Source organism: Ictidomys tridecemlineatus, chromosome 7 (assembly GCF_052094955.1).
Source record: "Ictidomys tridecemlineatus isolate mIctTri1 chromosome 7, mIctTri1.hap1, whole genome shotgun sequence".
NCBI classification, from domain to species: domain Eukaryota; kingdom Metazoa; phylum Chordata; class Mammalia; order Rodentia; family Sciuridae; genus Ictidomys; species Ictidomys tridecemlineatus.
The window spans coordinates 36,153,581-36,177,667 of NC_135483.1; the positions used below are offsets into that span (position 1 = coordinate 36,153,581).

A 24,087-nucleotide genomic window follows, 5' to 3' on the forward strand; every position below is an offset into this window, starting at 1 on the left:
TAACTATTTCAAAAGTTCAAAAGTAAACAATACTACACTAAGTTGACTCTATGAATATAACAATGCATTCAATAAAACCATTTACAAATTAGCATCACATCATGATAATTCTGTATTTATTCTTTAACAGTAAATTATTCATTTGTTTGGTTGATTATGAATTCGAATCTCATCCACAAGAGTACATATGGTCCACAAGGGAGAAATCTATGTCTATTTCTATCAAGTAGAATATCCTCAGTCCTTAGCATAGAGCTTGGTACATAACACACACTCAATAAACATATGGATTTAAAGAATAAATAAATTACCTAAATATATAAAATTTATATACACTTAACTATGACTATAAATCAGATAAACTATAATAATTGTTCATTAAGAAATTATATTGCTCAAAAATTACACTGAAATATAATTTTTGAAGATCATTTTAATATAGATATATATCACTGAAGAGAAAATAATTAAACATCAAAAGCCAATTAATGATTTATTGTTAATGTGATAAAAATAATTTTCATATTATTTAATAGGATAATATTATAACAGGTTCTAATATATAACCAGTGAAATATTTTACAATTTTTCAGTTGTGACAGATTTGATAATGATATAAGCAAAATGATATATATAATAACAGGTAAGAATTCAAATGCTTTCAATGAAGAATTAGAAACTTTAAACAAAAGACTGTTATTAGGATATGCAGTGGATCAATACACGTACAGAAAAACATGTTCCTGCAGGCAAACATAAAAAAATTGTTGAATGAATCCATATTCTGAATTCTGAAATAAATGGACTTTAATGTACTTTTCTAAAAGAAAATACTATTAATGTACTTTTCTAAAAGAAAATACTATTAACAGAAAATATAATGTTATTTAAAATATTTTAGAAAAGCATTTGTGAGTTTTATGTGATATGAATTCTATTTCTTAAAAAAAATAAAAATTTAGAGTTGAGTTGTAAAGCCAGAAATACAAAAAGGATTTGCATTAATATTTGGGAAAATCTAATGACAAAACTGTTTTTACAGCTTTGTGGCAACTAAGTAGAAATTAACTTTTTTGTCATCATTATTTAGTATTCCAAAGAAATCATATTTGCATATAATCTAACTTTACATGAAAATTTATTAGGGAAGGAACAGTATGATTTTAGAAATATCTACCACATGTATATGAATGGTTTGCAATATAAGATGTCTTCAAAACAGACATGAGTAATTGCTCCATCTCAGGGCAGATTATATACAGAATGAATAAAAGAATACAGCAAAAAACCAGAGTCATCAAAGTATTCCAGGCATCTCAGAAAATATATAACACACTTAATAAAACTGTGTGAGATTCTTAGTATAATCAGGTTATTTCATATAATATGGCTATGAGAATATTTATGAACAGATGGGTTAGCTTACAAAACAAAGTCTTATTACAGCACATAAATGAATGAGTACTAAGTAAAATCAGCTTATCTGTTAAGAACCCTTAATGGGAACATGTATAGTAATTTTAAAAAATAACAAGTCAAACTAAGAAAAATTCTTAAAGTGACTTTGTTCAAAGAAAATACAGTTTTCCTATATTAATTATCATTTACCTGCTTCTATAGTGATCAATATTGAAACTCTCTATTTTACATTTCACTTTGGTATATACATCCTGCACGTCTATGGAAGCACTGAGATCTTCTAGTTCACTGACCATACAAACCTCTGTAAAAGAAGCAAACATAAATACCAGTACCTCATGTTCAATATTAACATTTTCTACTTTACATTTAACATTGGTATATGCAAACTGGACATCTACAGAGACACTGAGACTACCCAAGTTTCAATATATATGCAAAATTAATATTAACACAGGCCTTACAATTAAGATAAGACATCTATCTCAAGACAGGAGAAATTCCAATTAATATTTGAAGTGCTAAATCTGAGACCAGTTAATGATATTTGTAATACATATAAATAATGATATAATGCATCAATATGACCAATGGTAAAACGGCCTCATGGCAGTTAGGATAAATTTTAATATTAACAAGCAAAATGTAGGTATTACACAGTCAAAGAGAATATATGCACATAAACCTTAAATATTGACATAATTGTAAAATTAATAATAGAAATCACTTAAATTATACCTAATGTTTACTTAATTATAAATGATAATAATAAAATTTAATTCTACTTAAAAAAAGTTCTTCATAATTGATGCTTTTAATAGAGAAGAAAAACAATCCTATACCTGTGCCTTTGTTTTCAGGATCTGGGGCAAAGAGCTTTATTGTAATTTTGGGGAGTACCCACTGCATCCAGAGACTAACCCGTCCATTCGATCCACCAATGTTACTAGTAGTTTGTTCCAAGGTAACAGAATCTGAGAATGGTGAATCATCACCTGCCTGAATAGAATCTCCCTGAGGTAAAGAAAAACAAACAAACAAAAAATTCTGTAACAAAAATAACTACAAACAAAATTTATAATTTTACATTATTATTTGTAACTCTTCTACATCATGCTAATGGTAATCATATAAATATTAAGGCTAATAATGTTAAGCATATAAAGTACTTGTTTTTATAGTTACAATATATAGGCACGATGTTCCAGTTTTCTTTAAAGATATATAAGATCCAGAAGTAGTTAGGATCATATCAACAATTATTTTCTTAGAGAGAGCAAAGGTCTATGGAAGCACTGAGATCTATCTACTAGTTCGCTGACCATACAAACCTCTGTAAAAGAAGCAAACATAAATATTAGTACCTCATGTTCAATATTAACATTTTCTACTTTACATTTCACATTGGTATATACAAACTGGACATCTAAAGAGACACTGGCAAAATCCAGCTGTTTTGGAGAATGACGTTTTATTAGATCACAGACACATCTATTCATTTATTTACATGGTTGCTTTAGAGCAGAGCTCAGAAGTTGCTACAAAGATAACATGATCCATAAAGCCTAGAATGCTTACTATTTCACCCTTTACAGTGAAAATCTATTGACCTCTTATGCAGAGTATTTATGAATGAATCCAGAACCATCATAACAAAGTCATTAGCACAGTCTAAGAAACAACAAAACATTCATCATATATTACATATTTTAGTATGAGGAGACACTAAAATTAGTAGATTGGACAACAGATTTTTGAAATGTTTTAAATGATTAAAATATAGAAGAATAAAGCATGAGCTTTTTCAATTCAATACATATATTCTTAATATTGCATATATATCAGGTTCTAAGTTGGGTGCTTACAAACTTGCCACTGAAGGCTGATTGATTTCTTTTTGGTCTTTTCAGCAGCTCTTAGAAGCTCACAGGGTGGGGTAGAAAACCCTTTTTAATTTAAAGTTAAACTGGAGTTGAATAACTTCAGTTTCAAATGAAGAAAAAGATGGCGCTAGAGGCAGTGATCACAAACTGATATGTTTTGTTCTTTTAGGATTAGCTATACAGTTTTTCAAGTTTTGAAATCCCAAACTTTGCTATTCACTTGAAACTTCAAATAAAATTTGGAAGCCCAAACCCATATACTCTGAGAACTAATCACATATAACCTGCTTATTGCCTATTTAAAATACATACATGTTTATGTATTTAAATTTTAGTTATATATACTTTATTAAATTTAGTTTGGCAGGCAATATAATTTATTAGGTTAAGAACTTCAGAAACAAGCTGTGTAATTTTAGACCAAAAATTCAATTTCTCAGAGTCCATCACCTCCTTTGTAAAATGGTTTTTACAATGACACAAAATCTCTTACAGTTAAGATTAAATGCAGGGTCCATCCTGCCATGGGCAGACACCCACTAGAACTCAGGCTCTGGCACCAGACGCCCTCTTCTGACCAGCAGACCATTGCGGGAGCTCAGGCTCAGCCCAGCTCTGCCCACTCAGGCATATGTGGGACCCCAGGCCCAGGGCAAGTTTGGGTTTGCCACGACTAACCCCACCTTGGAACCCAAACTTAACCCACTTCCATCTTGGGACACTACAGACATCATCATAACCTTCCTCACGCAGTAGCCCCTACCTTTTGACCACAGACAGGGCTGGAAGAAGCTGAATCTGAGAGCAGACTTTCAAAAGACAGTGTAAGGCCCACCTTTCAGGCCCATCTCTATAAGACATTCCATCCATCTTGGGGCACTTCCACTATTATCAAGAGTTACCTTGGCTATTGCTGCCACCAACTTTAGTTAAAGTGGCACACATTTGGGGACACCAGCAACGTCAAGAAGCCCAACATCAAAGTGAGCTACAAAAATAAATAAAAATGGATGGGAACACAAATCATGTCTCAATAATAACCCTGAATGTTAATGGCCTAAACTCACCAGTCAAAAGACATATACTAGGGGCTGGGTTTTAGCTCAGCTGCAGAGTATTTGCCTAGCACATTCGAGGCACTGGGTTCGATCCCTAGCACCACATTGAAAGAATAAATAAAATAAAGATATTGTGTCCAACTATAAAAAATAAAATATTTAAAAAACACAAAAGACATAGATTAGCAAATTGGATTAAAAAAAAAAAGACCCAACAATATGCTGCCTCCAAGAGACTAATCTTATAGGAAAAGACATCCCCAGATTGAAGTTAAAGACTGGGAAAAATCATTCCACTCACATGGACTGCAGAAGCAAGCAGGGGTTTCTATCCGCATATCAAATAAAGTAGACTTCAAGCTAAAGTTAATCAAAAGAGATAAAGAAGGACACTACATACTGCTCAAGGGAACCATATAACAACAAGACTTAACAATTATAAATATATATTCCCCAAACAATGAAGCATCTACATTCATCAAAAAAACTCTTCCAAGTTCAAGAGTCAAACAGACCAAAACACAATAATTTTGGGTGACTTTAACACAGCTCTTTCACCACTAGATAGATCTTCCAAACAAAAGCTGAACAAAGAAACTGTAGAACTCAATAATACAATCAATAACTTAGACTAAACTGACTTACATAGAATATTTCATCCTTCAATGAGTGAATACACTTTCTTCTCAGCAGCACATGGACCCATCTCTAAAATAGAACATATATATTATGCCAAAAAGAAACCCTCAGCAAATATAAAAAAGAATTAATTCTCTGCATTCTGTCAGATCATAATGGAATGAAATTAGAAATCAACAATAAAATAAGAAATAAAGTCCACTCCAACAGCTGGAGACGAAATAATATGCTGCTGAATGAACAAGGGATTACAGAAGACATCAAGGAGGAGATTAAAAAAAATTTAGAGGTGAATGAGAACACAGATACAACATATCAAAATCTCTGGGACACTATGAAAGCAGTTCTAAGAGAAAAGTTCAATGCACGGAGTTCATTCCTTAAAAGAAGAAAAAGTCAACAAATAAATGACTTAACATTACATCTCAAAATAAAAAGTTGGTTCTTTGAAAAAATAAATAAAATCAACAGACCCTTAGCCATGCTAATAAAGAGAAGGAGAGAGAAAACTCAAATTACTAACATACGTGATAAAAAAGGAAATATCACAATAGACACTACAGAAATACAGAAGATAATGAGAAATTATTTTGAAAACTTGTACTCCAATAAAATAGAAAATATCAAAGGCATTGACAAATTTCTAGAGTCATATGTTTTGACCAAACTGAATCAGGATGATATGCACAATTTAAACAGATCAATTTCAAGCAACGAAATAGAAGAAGCCATCAAAAGCCTACCAACCAAGAAAAGCCCAGGGCTGGATGGATACACAGCTGAGTTCTACAAGACCTTTAAAGAATAACTAATATCAATACTTTTCAATTTATTTCAAGAAATAGAAAAAGAGGGAGGACTTCCAAATTCATTCTATGAGGCTAACATCAGCCAGATTCCAAAACCAGGCAAAGACACAGCAAAAAAAAGAGAAAACTTCAGACCAATATCTTTAATGAATATAGATGCAAAAATTATTAATAAAATTCTGGTAAATTGAATACAAAAACATATCAAAAATATATGTGTTCATTCCAGGAATGTAAGGTTGGCTCAACATATGGAAATCAATAAATATAATCCATCAGATCAATAGATTTAAAGATAAGAACTGTAAACAAGGAAAACTACCCCCATTTACAATAGCATCATAAATAAATACATTAATTAAATACTTGGGAATCAACTTAACAAAAGAGGTGAAAGACCTCTGCAATGAAAGCTACAGAACACTAAAGAAAGAAACTAAAGAAGACCTTAGAGGATGGAAAGACCTCCCTTGTTCTTGGATAGGCAGAATTAATATTATCAAAATGGTCATACTACCAAAAAGCACTATACAGATTCAATGCAATCCCAATCATAATCCCAATGACATTCTATATAGAAATAGAAAAAGCAGTCATGAGATTCATGTGGAAAAATAAGAGACCCAGAATAGCTAAAGAAATCCTTAGCAGGAAGAGGGAAGCAGGTGGCATTACTATAGCAGACATTAAACTATCTACAGAGCAATAGTAACAAAAACAGCATGGTATTGGCACCAAAACAGACTGGCAGACCAATGATACAGAATAGAGGACAAAGAGACTAACCCACATAATTATAGTTACCATATATTTGACAAAGGTGCCAAAAACATACTTTGGAGAAAAGATAGCCTCTTCAACAAATGGTGCTGGGAAAATTGGAAATCCATATGCAATAAAATGAAATTAAACTCCTATCTCTCACCATGTGCAAAACTCAAAGAGGATCAAACACCTAGGAATTAAACTAGAGATACTGCATCTATTAGAACAAAAAGTAGGCCCAGATCTCCATGATGCTGGATTAGGCCTCAACTTCCATAATAAGAATCCTATAGTGCAAGAATTAATATCAAGAATCAATAAATGGGATGGACTCAAACTAAAAAGCTTCTTCTCAGCAAAAGAAAGAATCAGTGAGGTGAATAGAGAACCTACTAATTGAGAACAAATTCTTACCACATGCAAGTCAGATAGAGCACTAATTTCTAGAATATATAAAGAATTCAAAAATCTTAACACAAAAAATACAAATAACCAATCAATAAATGGGCTAAGGAACTGAACAGACACTTGTCAGAAAATGATATATAATCAATCAACAAATTTTCAACATCTCTAGTAATTAGAGAAATGCAAATCAAAACTAAGATTTCATCTCACTCCAGTCAGAATGGCAGCTATCAAGAATACAAACAACAATAAGTGTTGGCAAGGATGAAGGGAAAAAAACACATTCATATATTGCTGATGGGACTGCAAATTGGTGCAGCCAATCTGGAAAGCAGTATGGAGAGTTCTTGGAAAACTTGGAATGGAACCACCATTTGACCCAGCTATCCCACTCCTTGGTCTATACCCAAAAGACCTAAAAACAGCATACTACAGGGACACAGCCACATCAATGTTTATAGCAGCACAATTCACAATACCTAAATTGTGCAACCAACTCTAGATGCCCTTCCATAGATGAATGAATAAAAAAAAAATGTGGTATATATACACAATGGAATATTACTCTGAATTAGAAGAGAATAAAATCATGGCATTTGTAGGTAAATGGATGGAGCTGGAGAATACAATGCAAAGTGTAATTATCCAATCCCCAAAAACTAAATGCCGAATAATTTCTCTGATTTAAGGATGGTGATTCATAATATGCTGCGGGGGGGGAGGTGAGGATGGAAGGATTAAATGAACTCTAGATAGGGCAAAGGGCAAAGGGGGAGGGAGTGGAAGGGAGCCCCCTCCACTCCCACAGGGGGTAGGAAAGATGGTGGAATGCAATGGTCATCATTACCCTAAGTACATGTATGAAGACATGAAGGATGTGACTCTACTTTGTGTATAACCAGAGATACGAAAAATTGTGCTCTATATATGTAATATGAATTGTAATGTATTCTGATGTCATATATAAAAAATTAAAATTTAAAAAAATAAAAAACATTAAATGCAAACATGAATGTGAATGATATATTTACAAATAACAGACATTTTATAACTGGCAGCTATAATTATCAGCACCAAGCAGAACCAATTCTAAAGAAAACGGATACTCACATTCTTATGCAATTTGATATGCCTACTTCTCATTTTGTCATCCAACTTCAGATGCAGTTCTGTTTGGTATTTATATTCTTAATCTCTAATAGTTCACTGTTGCTCTGAATGTCTCAAACAAAACATCCATTTCCTATGCTAAGATAGCATAACAAAAAAAATCCTAAAATTTTAGAGAAATCGGGGCTGGGGTTGTAGCTCAGAGTTAGAAGCGCTCGCCTAACAAGTTCAGGGCCCTGGGTTTGATCCTCAGCACCACAATAAAATAAAGGCATTGTGTCCACCTACAACTAAAAAATACATTAAAAATTTTTCAGAGAAATCAATATAGTAATTATACTATTTTTATCAATAGTTTGTCAGACCAGAAGTCACTTATCTCTTAAGTCATCAACCTGACATCTTAAAGAAAGAAAGTAAAATAAAATCTCATACAAAATCAAACAAAACTTGTGCTCGTTACCACAAAGACACCATCCAGAAAAGGGTATGTTTTATTCTTGTATCAAGATTTTACTCTGACCTCAGTGCTTTACAACATCTTTCAATCAGAAGAAAATTCAATTTTCCAAAATCCTCAGATGGAGTCAAGACCAAATGGGGAAGACTTTCACAGAATGACATTAAGTGTTTACTGTACAAATCCTTTGGCACCAAGCACAACAAAGCATTAGAGCCTTGGGACTGACTGTGACACAAAATTATGGTTAAACCTGACTTGAAGACAGCATTGTCACTCCTTGACCCAATTCTACCAAACAAAGAGAACAACCTGCAGTTTGTGAGGGTTTCATATAAACACTTTTTTAAAATAAGTAGTCCTACTCTGCTACAATTGAAATTTCTAGAACTTGAGAAGCTATTTAAAAAAATCAGATTTTTGGGTGGCTACGTATGTAGCAACATCTAATTAAAAGCACAAATTCTGGGAAATAATGCTTTTGTTGTTGTTGTTTAACAAAGTCAAATTAAATAAAAGACAACATAATGTGATCAGTATGCCTTTCTTTATGGATAGGTTTTTAGAGCTGAAGCATGCATAAATTAAATCCTCCCAACATTGAGAAGAACATCATACTTGCAGGATAGAAAACTGCACACCTTAATTTTCAACATTACTGTGTACACTTGGTAAGAATGCTAAGAAAACTGTGGCTTCAAATTTAGTAAATACTCTTGAGAAAAATACTTTTTATACTTCCTCATGCAGTTTCAATTTCCATTTTGGATTTATAACTTTTGGTATGGCGTTGTTAAACATGTTTTTGCATTAATTTTCTGCTCTGTTTCCAAATCTATAGTGAAGATGGAGCCAGAAATGGAGATGCTAAACTTTTTTCCAACACCTCCTTGGGCCAAGTTCTAAAATAAACAGTTCAATTTTTTTTAATCATTTTGTTGCAAATTGACCAAAATATTGAATTTATTTTCCTAGGTGGATTTATCTTGATTCATCTGGAAGAACAAACACTTCAGCCATTCATCCTTGGCCTGCTTCAGAGCTCAGGAATGATCATATGTTTTGGCCACATTGCTACTTACTCTTATCAAAATAACTCCAGCATTCTTATTCAATCACAAAATCTCCCAAAGGGCTAAACATTTCCACCACTGTTTGTACTTAAGTCAACAGTAACAAGTGGCCTGCTGAGGTCTCCACTACCTTTCTCTCACTATTTCAATGCAAGGGTTGGAAAAATGATTAACTGCTTTTAAACTCAGTACTTTAGTCTTCCACTCATATTTCCTACTGTACCTCCACCCAAACTAAAATGCAGGATAGTACAGTGCTCATTATCAACATGTCAGCATGAAAAAAATTACTCAGTTTAAATTATAAATTATAAATTATCTAGGGATCATGTAAATAAATACTTCTACTTAACACAGATTTTAGAATGTAGTTTTCAAAACTAGAATCATTTTTAGTAAGACCTCCATATTCAGGAGAATTTTAAAATAATAGTTCTGACTCAAATAAGAAAAAAATACTTGTCATAAAAAAGAATCATGAAAATGTTAGTGCTTTAATGATATTTCTATTGTTGAGCTGTTCTGTCAGTAAAGATACATATAAAAATTTTTAACGAATGTAATCTATATAGTGTTTTTCTTTACCAAATACCTATCTCAACGCAAATTTTTCTTGGGGTACTGGGAACTGAACCCAGGTCCTCATGCATGATATGCAATCACTTGACCTCCAAGCTATATATCATCTATCCCCCAAACAAACTTTTTGATAACTTCACCTAGCTGAGGACAGTGGCATACTGGTAAAATTTGGTCTTTGGATCCATGACAACTGTTAAAATGGCATAAATATCTATTTGATTAACAAGATTTTTTTCTATCACTTTAGAATTCAGAATTGTCTCTAGAAAGCAACTCAGTTAGTTATGGGCTAAATTTCCCAGTTCACCTTTTTTATTATATGTATAACACATATTCATACCTCACTAGAAATATTATAAATTCTTCTAAGGATAAAAGATTATGTCTTTTACTAACTTTGTTTTTTAAAAAAAGGTGTAACATTAATAAGTGTCAAATTTAAGAAATTAAAAAAAAAAACAGAATAAACCCAAGAAAATGGCAGAATCTATCTTAATATAAGTAGGGAGCAAATGTTACCCCTGAGAATTTTTAAACTCAACTTTGGGATCCATATAGGCTGATGGGCTTGATTTCATACTGCCTGATGTTTCACAAACCTTCTAGTAATGAAATAAACAGTAAAGGGGTGTAAAGCTACCGATAGCACAGAAGTAAATACATTTGACTTTGTTGAGGAACAGACATTCAACCACTATGTAAGAACCTAATAAAGTTCTGATGAGAACTATGATGAAGAGCACCCAACACAAAATTTATAAGACATATGGAAAAAATCTTCTATAACCAAGAGTTAAGAAAATAATAAACAGTGAAATTAGACTCTAAGGAAATTAAGATACCTGATCTGATAAAAAATATAATTAGGTTTAAAATGATAAAAACAAACTAAAAATATAAACTTGTATATAGTTATATTCATATAAAATATTTGTAGTGGCTTACTGAACAAATATTTCTCTATATCATGTGCCATGATAAACTAAATTTATGTTAATCGTTATATTAGTTGATATTGTAAAATCATTTAACATATATATTCTACAGAACAATATGCTTAGAACCTACCCTGTACAGAGTTTAAAATAAATGGAGGTTACCCTTTGACAATAAAGAGAATAGGTGATAAACAGAGGTAGAAAGTTAATATACCAAATCTAGTATAGAATTGAGATAATATAACCATGATTTGACACCTTTACTTTTGAGCCAAAGGAAATGTTCCCATCTTAGTAATCTATAATGTTTACCTTAAAGCTTATTTCAGATGAAAGATAGCATAAAATAAAACTAATATGAAAATAAAATGGGCTCATTTGTTAATATGTCTTTTGCTATTTGCATAAAATTTGATTAGGCCAAAATAAAGCTGAAGTTTCCTTTCCCAATAATGATAATTATCAAGAGAGAAAATTATGTTCATCTTTACAATTATTGCCTAATAGTTTTAAATGAATTGGAAAATATATCCAACCTACACTAGAAGTTCTCATTAGGACAATTAGGCAACAAAAAGAAGAAAAAGGCATCCAAATTGGAAAGGAAAAAGTAAAATTATATCTTATGAAAGATTACATTATCTTATATGTAGAAAACTTATCTAAGAGCTCAACAAAACTAACAAATTTTCAGAACTAATAAACTCAGCAAAGTTCCAGGACACCAAAACAAAACACAATATTCTATTGTTTCCATGCACTATTAGTGAATAAAAAAAAATTCTAGTCATAATCACATCTAGAAGAATAAAATACTCAGAAATAAATCTAACCAAAAAAGGGAAATGTTTGTACACTGAAAATTACAAAATGTTCATAAAAGAAATTAAAGATGATAGAAATAAATGGAAAAACATCTGTGTTTATGTATCAGAAAATTTAATATTTAGATTTCAACTTGCTGATTAATAGATACAGAATTTCAATGGGGAGCAATGAAAATATTATGAAAGTGGATGGATGTACAATAATGTAAATGTATTTAATGGCACAGAATTTTATAAAAAATGTTGAAATGGTAAATGTTATGTTGTGCATTGTTACAGTTTGGATCTGGAATATACACCCCTCCCCAAAGCCTATGTGTTAAATAAAGGCTTAGTCCCCAGCTTGGTGCTACTGGGAGGTGAAGTACTGGGAACTTGAAGAGGTGGGGCCTCAAGGGAGGTATTTCAGTTATTTGGGGTGACTGAATATTGGGACCCTAGCCTCTTCCTCTTCTGCTTTCTTATTTCTAGCCATGTGGTGAGCAGTTTGACTCTGAGCCTACAGCAGAAGAAAAATAGGCCAATCATACACTGAAACCCCCAAAACTGGGCCAAAATAAACTTTTTCTCTTTACAAGTTGGCGGTTTCAGGTATTATTTACAGTAACAGACTAATACATGTTTGTTTTCCCACAATAAAAAAAATTAAGACAAAAAATGCAAATTGGAATATAAAAGTCATACTTGTAAAAACAATATATTATATATGGTTAGTATCTATAATAAATATGCTCACTAGTTTTGACATAAGGCCCTGGAATGCAATTCAATTTTTTTCATTGAGCATTACTTTTCAATGAATAATATAAAATTCAGTTTCTAGGAATATAGCCGAATTGGGACTGGGAACAGGATCAAGACACTTTCCTGTGTTCCCTTCATAAAGTGTCCATTGTCCATGTAGTCTGAAATATTTCATTCTCTATGTATTCTCATCATCTTATAAGTTAAAATTTCTAAACAAGACTTAAACTAAGACCCTTTATTTATTATAACACATATGAGTTACGTGTTATAATAAACCTCTTCAATCAAAGCGATTTTATTGATTATCATGGGAATATATAGTGATCATGAGAGTTTTTACATAAAAAGTATACTCTTGTAAGAGAATAGAACAAGAAGGGAAACTTCCAACTTATTTTTTGAAGACATTATGATCTTTATACCAATATATGACTAAGCTATTATATGACACAAAAGTCAAAGGCCAGTGTCATTCATGACTACAGGTACCCAAATCCTAAACAATTAGCAAACATTTCAGCAATATACCAAAAGGAAAACATATAACAACCAAGATTGTGTTTGTTTCATATATGCAAGCTCAGTTCATCAAGATAATTATTCACATAAACAAAGGAGACAAATCAAGTATCCACTGAATACAAATATCAAATACTGAAGAATAAACCTAGTACTAAATGAGCTAGCCCATAACAAAGGGAAGCAAAATCCTAATTAAATTAAAAAACAAAAATCAACAAAGAAATATATTGTATTCACAAGGTACTAGAGAAATATAAATTCAGAAAATGGTTGAATTAACATGTTGAAAGAAGTATCAATATTACCCCTATTTTATAGACAATATAGCTAAGGTTAAATAATGTGATCTTGAATTGCAGAGATAAAATCCCAAGTTGTCAAATTCCACAGTCTCTACCATGGATTCCATCAATTTAGAATTGTGCTAATCTAAATTGGCCCACTCTGTACCTTGGGTACCTTCAATTCATTATTTCCATGTTCTAGAACATAAAGTGAAAATGCTGATCTAAAAGATTTTCAGACAATCTCTTCTGACAATACAGTTGTAAACTGACAGATTAAGAGAAAGATCTTTGCTCACATGTCAAACTCTGTAAAATTACCAAAATCTGAGAAAGCCAATTCTTTTTTATTTATTTATTTATTTATTTTTATTTTTTATTGTTGGTCGTTCAAAACATTACATAGTTCTTAATATATCATATTTCACAGTTTGATTCAAGTGGGTTATGAACTCCCATTTTTACCCCGTATACAGATTGCTGTATCACATCAGTTACACTTCCATTTATTTACATATTGCCATTCTAGTGTCTGATGTATTCTGCTGTCTATCCTATTCTCTACTATCCCCCCTCCCCTCCCCTCCTCTCTCCTCCCTTCCCCTCCCCTCCCCTCCCCTCTTCTCTCTCTACCCACTCTACTGTAAATCATTTCTTCCACTTGTATTATTCTTCTCTTACCTCTCATTTCCTCTTATATGTAATTTTGTATAACCCTGAGGATCACCTTCCATTTCCATGCAATTTCCCTTCTCTCTCCCTTTCCCTCCCACCTCTCATCCCTGTTTAATGTTAATCTTCTTCTCAAGCTCTTCGTCCCTACCCTGTCCTTAGTTACTCCCCTTATATCAAAGAAGTCATTTGGCATTTGTTTTCTAAGGATTGGCTAGTTTCACTTAGCATAATCTGCTCTAGTGCCATCCATTTCCCTCCAAATTCTATGATTTTTTCATTTTTTAATGCAGAGTAATACTCCATTGTGTATAAATGCCACATTTTTTTTTTATCCATTCATCTATTGAAGGGCATCTAGGTTGGTTCCACAATCTTGCTATCGTGAATTGTGCTGCTATGAACATCGATGTAGCAGTGTCCCCGTAGCATGCTCTTATTAGGTCTTTAGGGAATAGACCGAGAAGGGGAATAGCTGGGTCAAATGGTGGTTCCATTCCAAGCTTTCCAAGAAATCTCCATACTGCTTACCAAATTGGCTGCATCAATTTGCAGTCCCACCAGCAATGAACAAGAGTGCCCTTTTCCCCACAACCTCTCCAGCACTTGTTGTTGGACTTCATAATGGCTGCCAATCTTACTGGAGTGAGATGGTATCTTAGGGTGGTTTTGATTTGCATTAAGAGAAAGCCAATTCTTAGGGCTGAGATAAGTGAGAGTCTAACATCAAGTAGAAAAGTAGCAGATAGCATTTAGTTCTTGCCAGGAGAAAAGAAACACCCCTTTGAGAAATTAAATTACTAATGTACTATTTTTTTTGTTTATTTGAAGTTACTATGGAAACTAAACACACTACTCTAATTTTCCCTTTTGGTATCCACATTTTATGCCAAAATTTTGAAATACACTTGAACGCATTTGTTGTGTTCAGCACATATAATAAGTGCTACTATAATTTTAAACCATCCATGTTAGTAATAAGCAAACCATATGAAGATGACAGAAAAATGCCCTTCTAAGTCAGAAAAACTGGTGTAAATAAAGCACCTAAAGACACCTAAAATATACTTTATTCAATACTGATTTTCTAACTTAGAAGAACACTTTTTAAAAAATTTTCTCCCTACTATTTTTTCCACATCTCAATTATCATTAGGTTAAAAAAAAACTGAAGACTATTAGTTTTAAAACAGTTTGTTAGACACAAGTCAAATAAAATGCAGAAGTCAAAATGATTTCACTAAAACTAATCAACCCGTGTACCACAGTGTTCAAATCCAAATGTGGAAACAACCTACCTATTCGTCAAGAGACAAAGGGTTAAACTAAAAATGCTATATACACGGGAGTGTTAATCAGTCATAAAATGAATGAAATTCTTAGAGTAGTTTTGATTTGCATTTCTTTAAATTGGTAGAGATGTTGAACATGTTTTCATACATTTGTTGATCAACTATATTTCTTCTTCTGTGAAATGTTGTTCAGTTCCTTAGCCCATTTATTTATTAGGTTATTTGTTTTTGAGTTCATTATATATCCTGGAGATTAATGCTCTATGTGAGGCAATATGGTAAAGATTTTTTCCCATTCTGTAGGCTCTCTCTTCATGTCATTGATTATTTCTTTTGTGGAGAGGAAGCCTGTTAGTTTGAATCTATCCCATTTATCGATTCTTGATTTTACTTCTTATGTTTTAGGGGTCTTGTTAAGAAAGTCAGATCCTAAACCAACATGGTGAAGATTTGGGCCTACTTTTCAATTATAAAGAATGGCAATTATAAAGAATATAAGCAACAATAAATGCTGGTGAGAATGTGAGGAAAAAGGTATACTCATACATTGCTGGTAGAACTGCAAATTTGTGCAACCATTATAGAAAGTGGTATGGAGATTCCTCAGGAAACTTAAAATGGAACCACCATTTAGCCCAGCTATCCCACTCCTCAGTTTATACCTAAATGACATAAAATCAGCATACTACAATGACACCATATCAATGTTTATAGCAGCTCAATTCACAAAAGCCAAACTATGGAACCAGCCTAGATATCCTTCAAGAGATGAATGGATAAAGAAATGTGGTATATAAACACAATAGAATATTACTAAGCCTTAAAGAAGAATGAAATGATGGCATTTGCTGGTAAATGGATGAAGCTGGAGAATATCATGCTAAGCGAAATAAGCCAATCTTCACAAACTAAAAGTTGAATGTTTTCTCTGATATGCAGATGCAAATTCACAATAAGGGGGTTGGCTAGGGAAGAAGAGAGTTAGTTTGCATTAGGCAGAGGGAAGTGAAGGGAGGGGAGGGGGTCTGAGGGTAGGAAGGATAGTAGAATGAATTGGACATTATTACCCTACGTGCATATAGGATTACATGACTAGTGTGACTGTATATCATGTGCAACCAGAAGAACCATTTATGTATGATATGTCAAAGTGCATTCCACTGTCATGTGTAACTAATTAGAATATATATAATATATATAATGATATATAACATTTATAATGTATATAATAATAATACATTTCACACTACATTTATAATATATATAAAACTAATATATATAATGGATAAAATTCTTTTTTTGCATTTTTTAATATTAGTTACACATGACAGTACAATGATCTTGACATATCATATATTTGAATCAAATGGGGTATAATTTCTTAATGGATGAAATTCTGATACATACTACAACATGGTGAAATCTTAAAAACATTACACTGGACGAAAAGGAACCACTATATGGTTCCTCTTATATGAAGTAACTCGAAATGGCAAATTCATAGAAACACAAAGAAGAACAGAGGTTACCAGAGATAAGGAAAGAAGGGGCTGAGAAACTGTTCTTTGACGAGTAGAGAACTTCTGGGAGGAATGATGGAAAAGTTCTGGAGATGCAGAGTAGTTATGGTTACACAACACTGTGAATGTACTTAATGCCACTGAACTGTTATTATAATGGGATATTTTCAGTCATATGTATTTCACAGTTATAAAAATATCACCAGCCTGAGGTGGTATACACCCGTAAACCCAGCAATTTGGGAAGCTGAAGTAGTAATATCCCAAGTATAAGGCCAGCCTCAGCAATTTAGCGAGGACCAGGAAACTTAGCAAGATGATGTATCAAAATTTTTTTAAAAATCAAAAAGTAAAAAAGGATGTAGCCAGTGGTACTCCTCCTATGAGTTCAATCTCTAGTACAAAAAAAAAAAGTCCAGACACAGTGGCACATGCTTATAATTCCAATAGCTTAGAAGGCAGGAGGCTCACAAATTCAAGGTCAGCTTCAGCAACATGATAAGACCCTGTCTAACAAAAACAACAAAAAGGGCTGGGGCAGGGCTGGGATTGTGGCTCAGTAGTACAGCGCTCCTCTATCATGTGCTAGGCGCTGGGTGGGATCCTCAGCAACACATTAAAAAATTTAAAAAGGGTTGGGATGTATTTTAGTGGTAAAGTTCCTTGAGGTTAAAATCCCTAGTCCTACCCGCCCCCCCCAAATCATCAAAAAAGTTAATCAATTGTTTTGAGATCTAATATAACATTGTATAAGGCAAAGCGATTCAAAGACTGACATTGAATGTCAAAAAAATTTAACATTGAGACTAAACTGAAATGAACACTTCTTGTTTATTCTATAAAAATGTAAAAATTCTGAATAAAACACCATGCTATTTTGTTTAAATACATGGAATTGTCATGTATATTTTCTTTGGCCCTCTAAATCTGCTCTGCATGTGCCACCATCCTCTATGATTTAAAAGGCTAATCTATATGAACAATAGAGATGCACTGCCTTTTCCTCTGGTTTTTAACTGGTTCCAGTCAAAGGGGAATATGGAAGGAAATAGGAAGGAGAGAAGAGAATAGAGTAAGGGTATTTATTTCCCATTCTCATAATTGCTTCCTGTTGCCATTTAAGCCTATCAGTGTTCTTTCAATATTAACTAGTTAGTATTATACCATATTCTGGGGTTTCTCCTCCCAGTTAACACCTTTTATTTAACTCTTTAAAATTTCCCAATTTGAGAGTCTCATCCTTTTTCCAATGAATACCATAGCCAAACTTGAAATAAAATTTAGAGATAAATCCTAAGGTGTCAGAAATGTCACTAGGGTGACAAGAGGGTGTTGAGTCTATGGTATAAAGTAGAAGTGGCAAGCTTAGATAAGGTTGAGCCTGGCATTCTGAGGCTCATTCAGGGGCTGCATATATGTCCTAGAACAAGAAAGTCCTTTGCATACAGCCCAGAGCCAAAAGAGCTGCCTTTTTGGCAAAAGAGGTATGAGACAATAGGCTTCATCAGCCTAAAGCAGTGTCATGGATGACTTCCATATGCACAGAGCAAGATGAAAGTAGAGATATGATGCCATTCTTAAATTACTAAAATCACAGAGTGTATTACTTGTAGTGTGGGACATCCTTTATCAATAAGGCAAGCCTTTATTGATAACAGAACCTAAAAACTGGCCTTCGTTTTGTAAATCTGGAGGGCCTTTGCAAAAGCAAAAGTAAAATTGTACTGTAGGGATAATTCCATGGTATAAGGTTCACAGAAGTCCCATAGAAAAATTAAACTGTTGGAGATGAGCTCATAATAAAAAAAAAATGATAATTCCTGTGATAAAATAAAGCATATGAGAGAGTCAGCAGATTTCTAACAAAGACTCAGAGTCTCCAATAGCTGAAATAAAGCAAAAAATCTGAAAGGAATATAAAATAAACATTTTTAAAGGTCATAAAATAAATGCCTATAATCCCAGCAGCTCAGGAGGCTGAGGCAGGACGATTGCAAATTCAAAGCCAGCCTCAGCAACTTATTAAGTTCCTAAGTGACTTGGAGAGAACCTGTCTCAAAATAAAAAAAATTAAAAAAAAATAAGGAGAGATAAGGATGTGTGGCTCAGTGGTTAAGCACCCTCAGATTCATTCCCTGGTATGTTACCAAAAAAAAAAAAAAGTGTCAAGAAATAAAAGAATGAAGAGATATATCAGGACAATATGAAAATATAAAATACAAGTAAGTATATTTATTAAGGACCAAAGAGTTCACAGAATTCAACAGGTATTGGTCATATAAAGAGGGTTTAGTAAAGTAACTGCTGACAAATGGATGGACAGGTTAAGGGAGTGATGTTGAAGGATCCAGAAACTAGAAAGAAAAATAGAAACCCAAACCATCTTCAGGCCTAGATAGGAAAGAGGAAGAAAGAGTATCACCTAAGCTCAGTAATAACTGAGGCCGCAGAGGAGAATTTCCCTAGTAGAACCTATACTCTTGGAGGACCCAGTTAGTACAAGAGGTAAATAGCACCAATGCACCATCTAATCTCCTAACTGTATCAACCACTGGCTGAAACCAAGTGGGTTACTACAAGGATGGCCTTAGGTCCTAGCCTAAGCAATTCTATTTTAAAATAAACCTGCAGTCTCACAAGGCAATCCACAGAGCCCTCCAATATGTCATCAGGCATAACCTGATAAAACAAGTCACTTTCCACCACCCTGATAAGAGTCATAGAGAAGTCACTTGAAGTCACATGTCATTTATCATAACCCTAATAAGAGCTAGAAGGGTAATATCAGGGCAGAAACTACAGACCACAGGTCCCGACTCTTAAGATGTGAGTTTTCACTAAGAAACCTGGTAACAGTTGATAGGGACCAAAAGGGCGAGCAGAAGCCCCAAAATTTGGTATGAATAAGGGAGCAAATGAACAGACATTTAGCCAGCCAGTACTGATGCACACATGCCAGAGAGCCTGATGAGGACCTGGACTGATATCCCAACTCTTCTCATCATCTGCCTGATCCTCTGCATCATCTCATGGCTCTCAAACTCTACAGCAGCCTCTTGAGCCTGGTGAGAAGGTGAAATCTCTTCAGCCAGCCATCAACTCTACACCAGGAGAAGTCTCTATCAGTTCCTGACCTGATGGCTGTGGTCTGTGTAAGTGTGCATCTGCTGGGCTTAAGGCCTAGACTTAAAACTTAGGCTTAGTATGTGGAGGGAATGTCTGTCATGAGCCCGTCATGATTAAAAGTGTTTGCAGTGTTCAGAGTTAACTTAAAATTGTTTGCTTTGAATTGATGATGTCTATTATAGTGCCCAGCACTAAGGATTGTCATTTTCTTGATTAAGAACCTATAGAGTTAAATTGTATTGAGTGATTTGAGTGAATAAAACATTGAAAAGGGCAAAAGCGTGTGGACATTCTTTATCTCTCCCCTCGAATGCATATGTCACACATTTGCCCATTGTGACAATTACAAACATTTGGAGGGAGAATGAGTAAATTCAGAAAAAGAAAAAGATTAAAGGAGATTAAAGCAAACAACTTGAAGAGAAAAACTCAGAGAGATAATGGAACAGCAAAAAGGTGATGGTAGTGGCTGGTGGGTGTTAAAGACACAGAAAAAGAAAACGAGAAGTTCCAGAAATAGAAGAAGAAAGGAAATAGAGAATATGGGAGATGTATTGCCTCAAATGATACTAGCTAAGAATGTTCTAGAATTGATGGAAAACATCCCACAAAACCTCATGTACTAAGCAGGATAAAGAACGCATCTACATTTGGTGAACAACAACTTACTAAAAAAAGGAAGATTAACCACTGGATCAAGTTGTAAACTTCATATGATAAAAACACATTTGAGACTTTGGAATCAGAATGTAGAAGTTTTAGTTTCAGTTTTGCCACTTAGTAATTTCATGACTTTGAGCAAATCACTTAACCTCTATAGTCACAAATTCAACACTGGTTTGAGAATTAAAAGAGATAATGCATATAAAGTGCTTGGATTACTAAATGTTCCAAAATAGAAGGCTAATACAAATCTCCTTGACACAATTTTTCCATTTGCCCCCGAGAACAGGTAAATTCTTTTTGTTCCCACATTTTATATTGGTGTATTATAATTACACATATTCATGGGATTTGTTACATATTTGAACAGGCTCAAAAACATAACAATATAATTTTGCCAGTATCACTCCCCAGCATTTCCCTCCTCCTTTCCCACCTCCCTCCTTTTGATCTCTCTCCTCTACTTATTTTCCTTTGATTTATTAGGAGATCCACCCCCAGTTTTGTTTTCCTTTTTCCTTTCTAGCTTCTGCCTTTGAGAGAAAACATATGATCCTTAACCTTCTGAGTTTGACTTATTTCCATTAAGATGATGTAATCTCAGTTAGTTAGTAATTACAGTACTGCTATAATTAACCACAAAATACACACTGTATATTTAAATCTATGTATAGATAATTCCGTTTATATTACAGTATCAAAAAAAATTCTTATAATCAAAAGAGTACCACAACAATGATGACCAACAAGAGCAAAGGAATCCTAGAATTGTCCATGAATGCTATGTTCAAAGAAGCATAAAGGCTTTTGAAAGGATTCAAACAAAATATGTTTATATACTCTCCCCATAGCCTAGGTCCTATATAGTCTCATATCATAATATGGCTTCTCCAACAAAAGAGCATTTTATTTCTGCTTAGCAGGTAACATTTAAATATAAAGGCAAATTTATCAAAACCATAAAACATCTTTTTTGTAACATGTACATGGTAATAATTTTTTACAGATTAGCAATAATGTAACCTACCATGTTGGAATCCAAAATAAAATAAAAATTATAAAGATCAATAAACAGTTTTTAACAGCACTATAAATTAAAGAAAAAGAAATGAAAGTTTAGGCACAAATTTTGAATTCTGAGAGAATTAAAGAAGCACAGGTGGAGTCATAGATAAAGCACTCATATATCCTATGGAAACCAATTGTTATATTTTTTGATGTCACCCTTTACTAACTAACTCTCATAGAGGTAAATTTAAACTCAGATGCAAACATAGTTAATTTAATCTCCACATAAATATTTTCTTGAGAGGAAGACAAAAAAATTAAAACATTAATTGTTCAAAAGACAAACATCTCCTTCTTAGCTTATAAAGTAAAGTTAAAACAAAGCCTTAGCATTGATTTTTATCATGATCATCTGCATAAAAATCTTCCTTTCTCTTAGGGAAAAAAAAACCAAGATAAATTATTTAAGATATTTCTTAGGGAACATGCTTCTCCGTGACTACATGTTTCAAATCTATATTGTAATAATAGTAATCGCCCACGTCTTTTCTTGTCATAAGGAGACAGATACATTTTGGAAATGTTTGCTACTTCTTTATCTATACCTATTCCCACAACTTCCTGTTATGTTCTATGAGCTATCTCACATGATTTTGTTTATCTTTGAACTTGCAATCCTCCTGCCTCAGCCTCCCCAGCCACTGAGATTACGGCATGCACCATTTTGTCTAGTTTACATGGTTTTGCTTGAGCATTAATTTATAAATGATTGTATTGTTTCATTTTCGGTTCTTTGTTAAACAAAGCAGATTTATTTGATAACAAGAACAAAACTAACAAATCCACTAAGAACATTTTCATCATTTATCTTTGTGATCCAATGAGAAAAAAATTTCAACATTCTAATTTCAAGTGAATTTACAGTCATGCAATGACTTTATTAAAATAAGAATTAATTTGTTTTTTATGTTTGTTTTGTAGTACTGGGAAAAGAATCCAGGACCTTAACATGTTAGGCAAGTGTTCTGCTACTGAGCTACTTCCCCATCCTAGAATTAATTTAAGTATTGAGAAAATCCCCATCTTTGCCCCCTTTTGTCTTAATTACCTCACATTGGCAAATGAAGATACTATTCTTCTAGTCTGTTGCATTGTAAACCTACTAAAATAAAATTTATTACCAATGTCCCATCCATTTTAAAAGAATCCATTTCAAATGTTATCTCCTGTATAAAATATCTATAAATCTCATAAAACAATTTGACAATCATTCCTCTATAAATCTAGAATATTTATTTGTACTATATCTCACATTTTGGCCCCTGTGTCTTCTGTATAAGTTGTCCACTATGTATACCATTCACACTATACCCTGAATGAACAGCAGTCCCTATGTGTATGTATGATCAATAGCAATAACAATTCCTGTCTCCCCTGTACCTACAGTTTTTTTAAAAAAATCTTTTTTTATTAACTAATTTATTTTAATTAGGAATATATGACAGCAGACAGAATTTGTATTCACTATATACAATTGCAGCATTACTTTTCATTTCTCTGGTTGTACATGATGTAGCATCATATCATATATGCATGCATACATATACCTAGGGTAATGATGTCCATCTCATTTCACCATCTTTCCTGCCCCCATGCCCTCTCCCAACCCCTCTCTCCCCTTTGCCCAATCAAAGTTCCTGTATTTTTCCCATGCCCTCTCCCTTTAAGGAACAGCATCCAGTTATCACAGAGAACATTAGACCTTTGGTGTTTTGGGATTGGTTTACTTTGCTTAGCATGATATTCTCCAAATCCATCCATTTACCTGCAAGTGTCATAATTTTATTCTCTTTTAATGCTGAGTAATATTCCATTGTGTACATATACTACCGCTTCTCTATCCATTCATCTATTGAAGGGCATATAGGTTGCTTCCACAGTTTAGCTATTATGAGTTGAGCTGCTGAAAACATTGATGTGGCTGCTTTACTACAGTATGCTGATTTGGGTCTGGACTGAGTAGTGAGATAGCTGGGACAAATGGTGGTTCCATTCCAATCCTCTGAAAGAGAAATTAGGAAAACTACCCCAATTCACAATAGCCTCAAAAAAATAAAATAAAATAAAATACTTGGGAATCAACTTAACAAAAGAGTTGAAAGACCTCTACAATGAAAACTACAGACCACTAAAGATAGAAATTGAAGAAGACCTTAGAAGATGGAAAAAAATCTCCCATGCTGTTAGGCAAAATTAATATCGCCAAAATGGCTATACTACCC

General features: G+C 33.3%; 1 protein-coding gene across 10 annotated transcripts in view; it reads right to left on the reverse strand.

Annotated features, from left to right (window-relative positions):
* Vps13b (vacuolar protein sorting 13 homolog B) overlaps positions 1 to 24,087 on the reverse strand; it is a 677,770-nt gene that overhangs the window by 303,189 nt on the left and 350,494 nt on the right. For 7 of the 10 annotated variants that reach the window (XR_013423897.1, XM_078016874.1, XM_078016869.1 and 4 more), the window contains 3 exons: positions 5,006 to 5,068; positions 2,262 to 2,433; positions 1,609 to 1,723 (listed from right to left, as the gene is read on the reverse strand). Coding sequence is in view for 8 of the 10 variants with exons in the window: in XM_078016874.1 (XP_077873000.1) it covers positions 1,609 to 1,723; positions 2,262 to 2,433; positions 5,006 to 5,068 (350 nt within the window). In the remaining 2 variants the exon portion in view is untranslated. The remainder of the gene's footprint in view (positions 1 to 1,608; positions 1,724 to 2,261; positions 2,434 to 5,005; positions 5,069 to 24,087) is intronic. The other 3 variants (XR_005737781.2, XM_078016871.1, XM_078016873.1) reach the window with 1 other exon arrangement.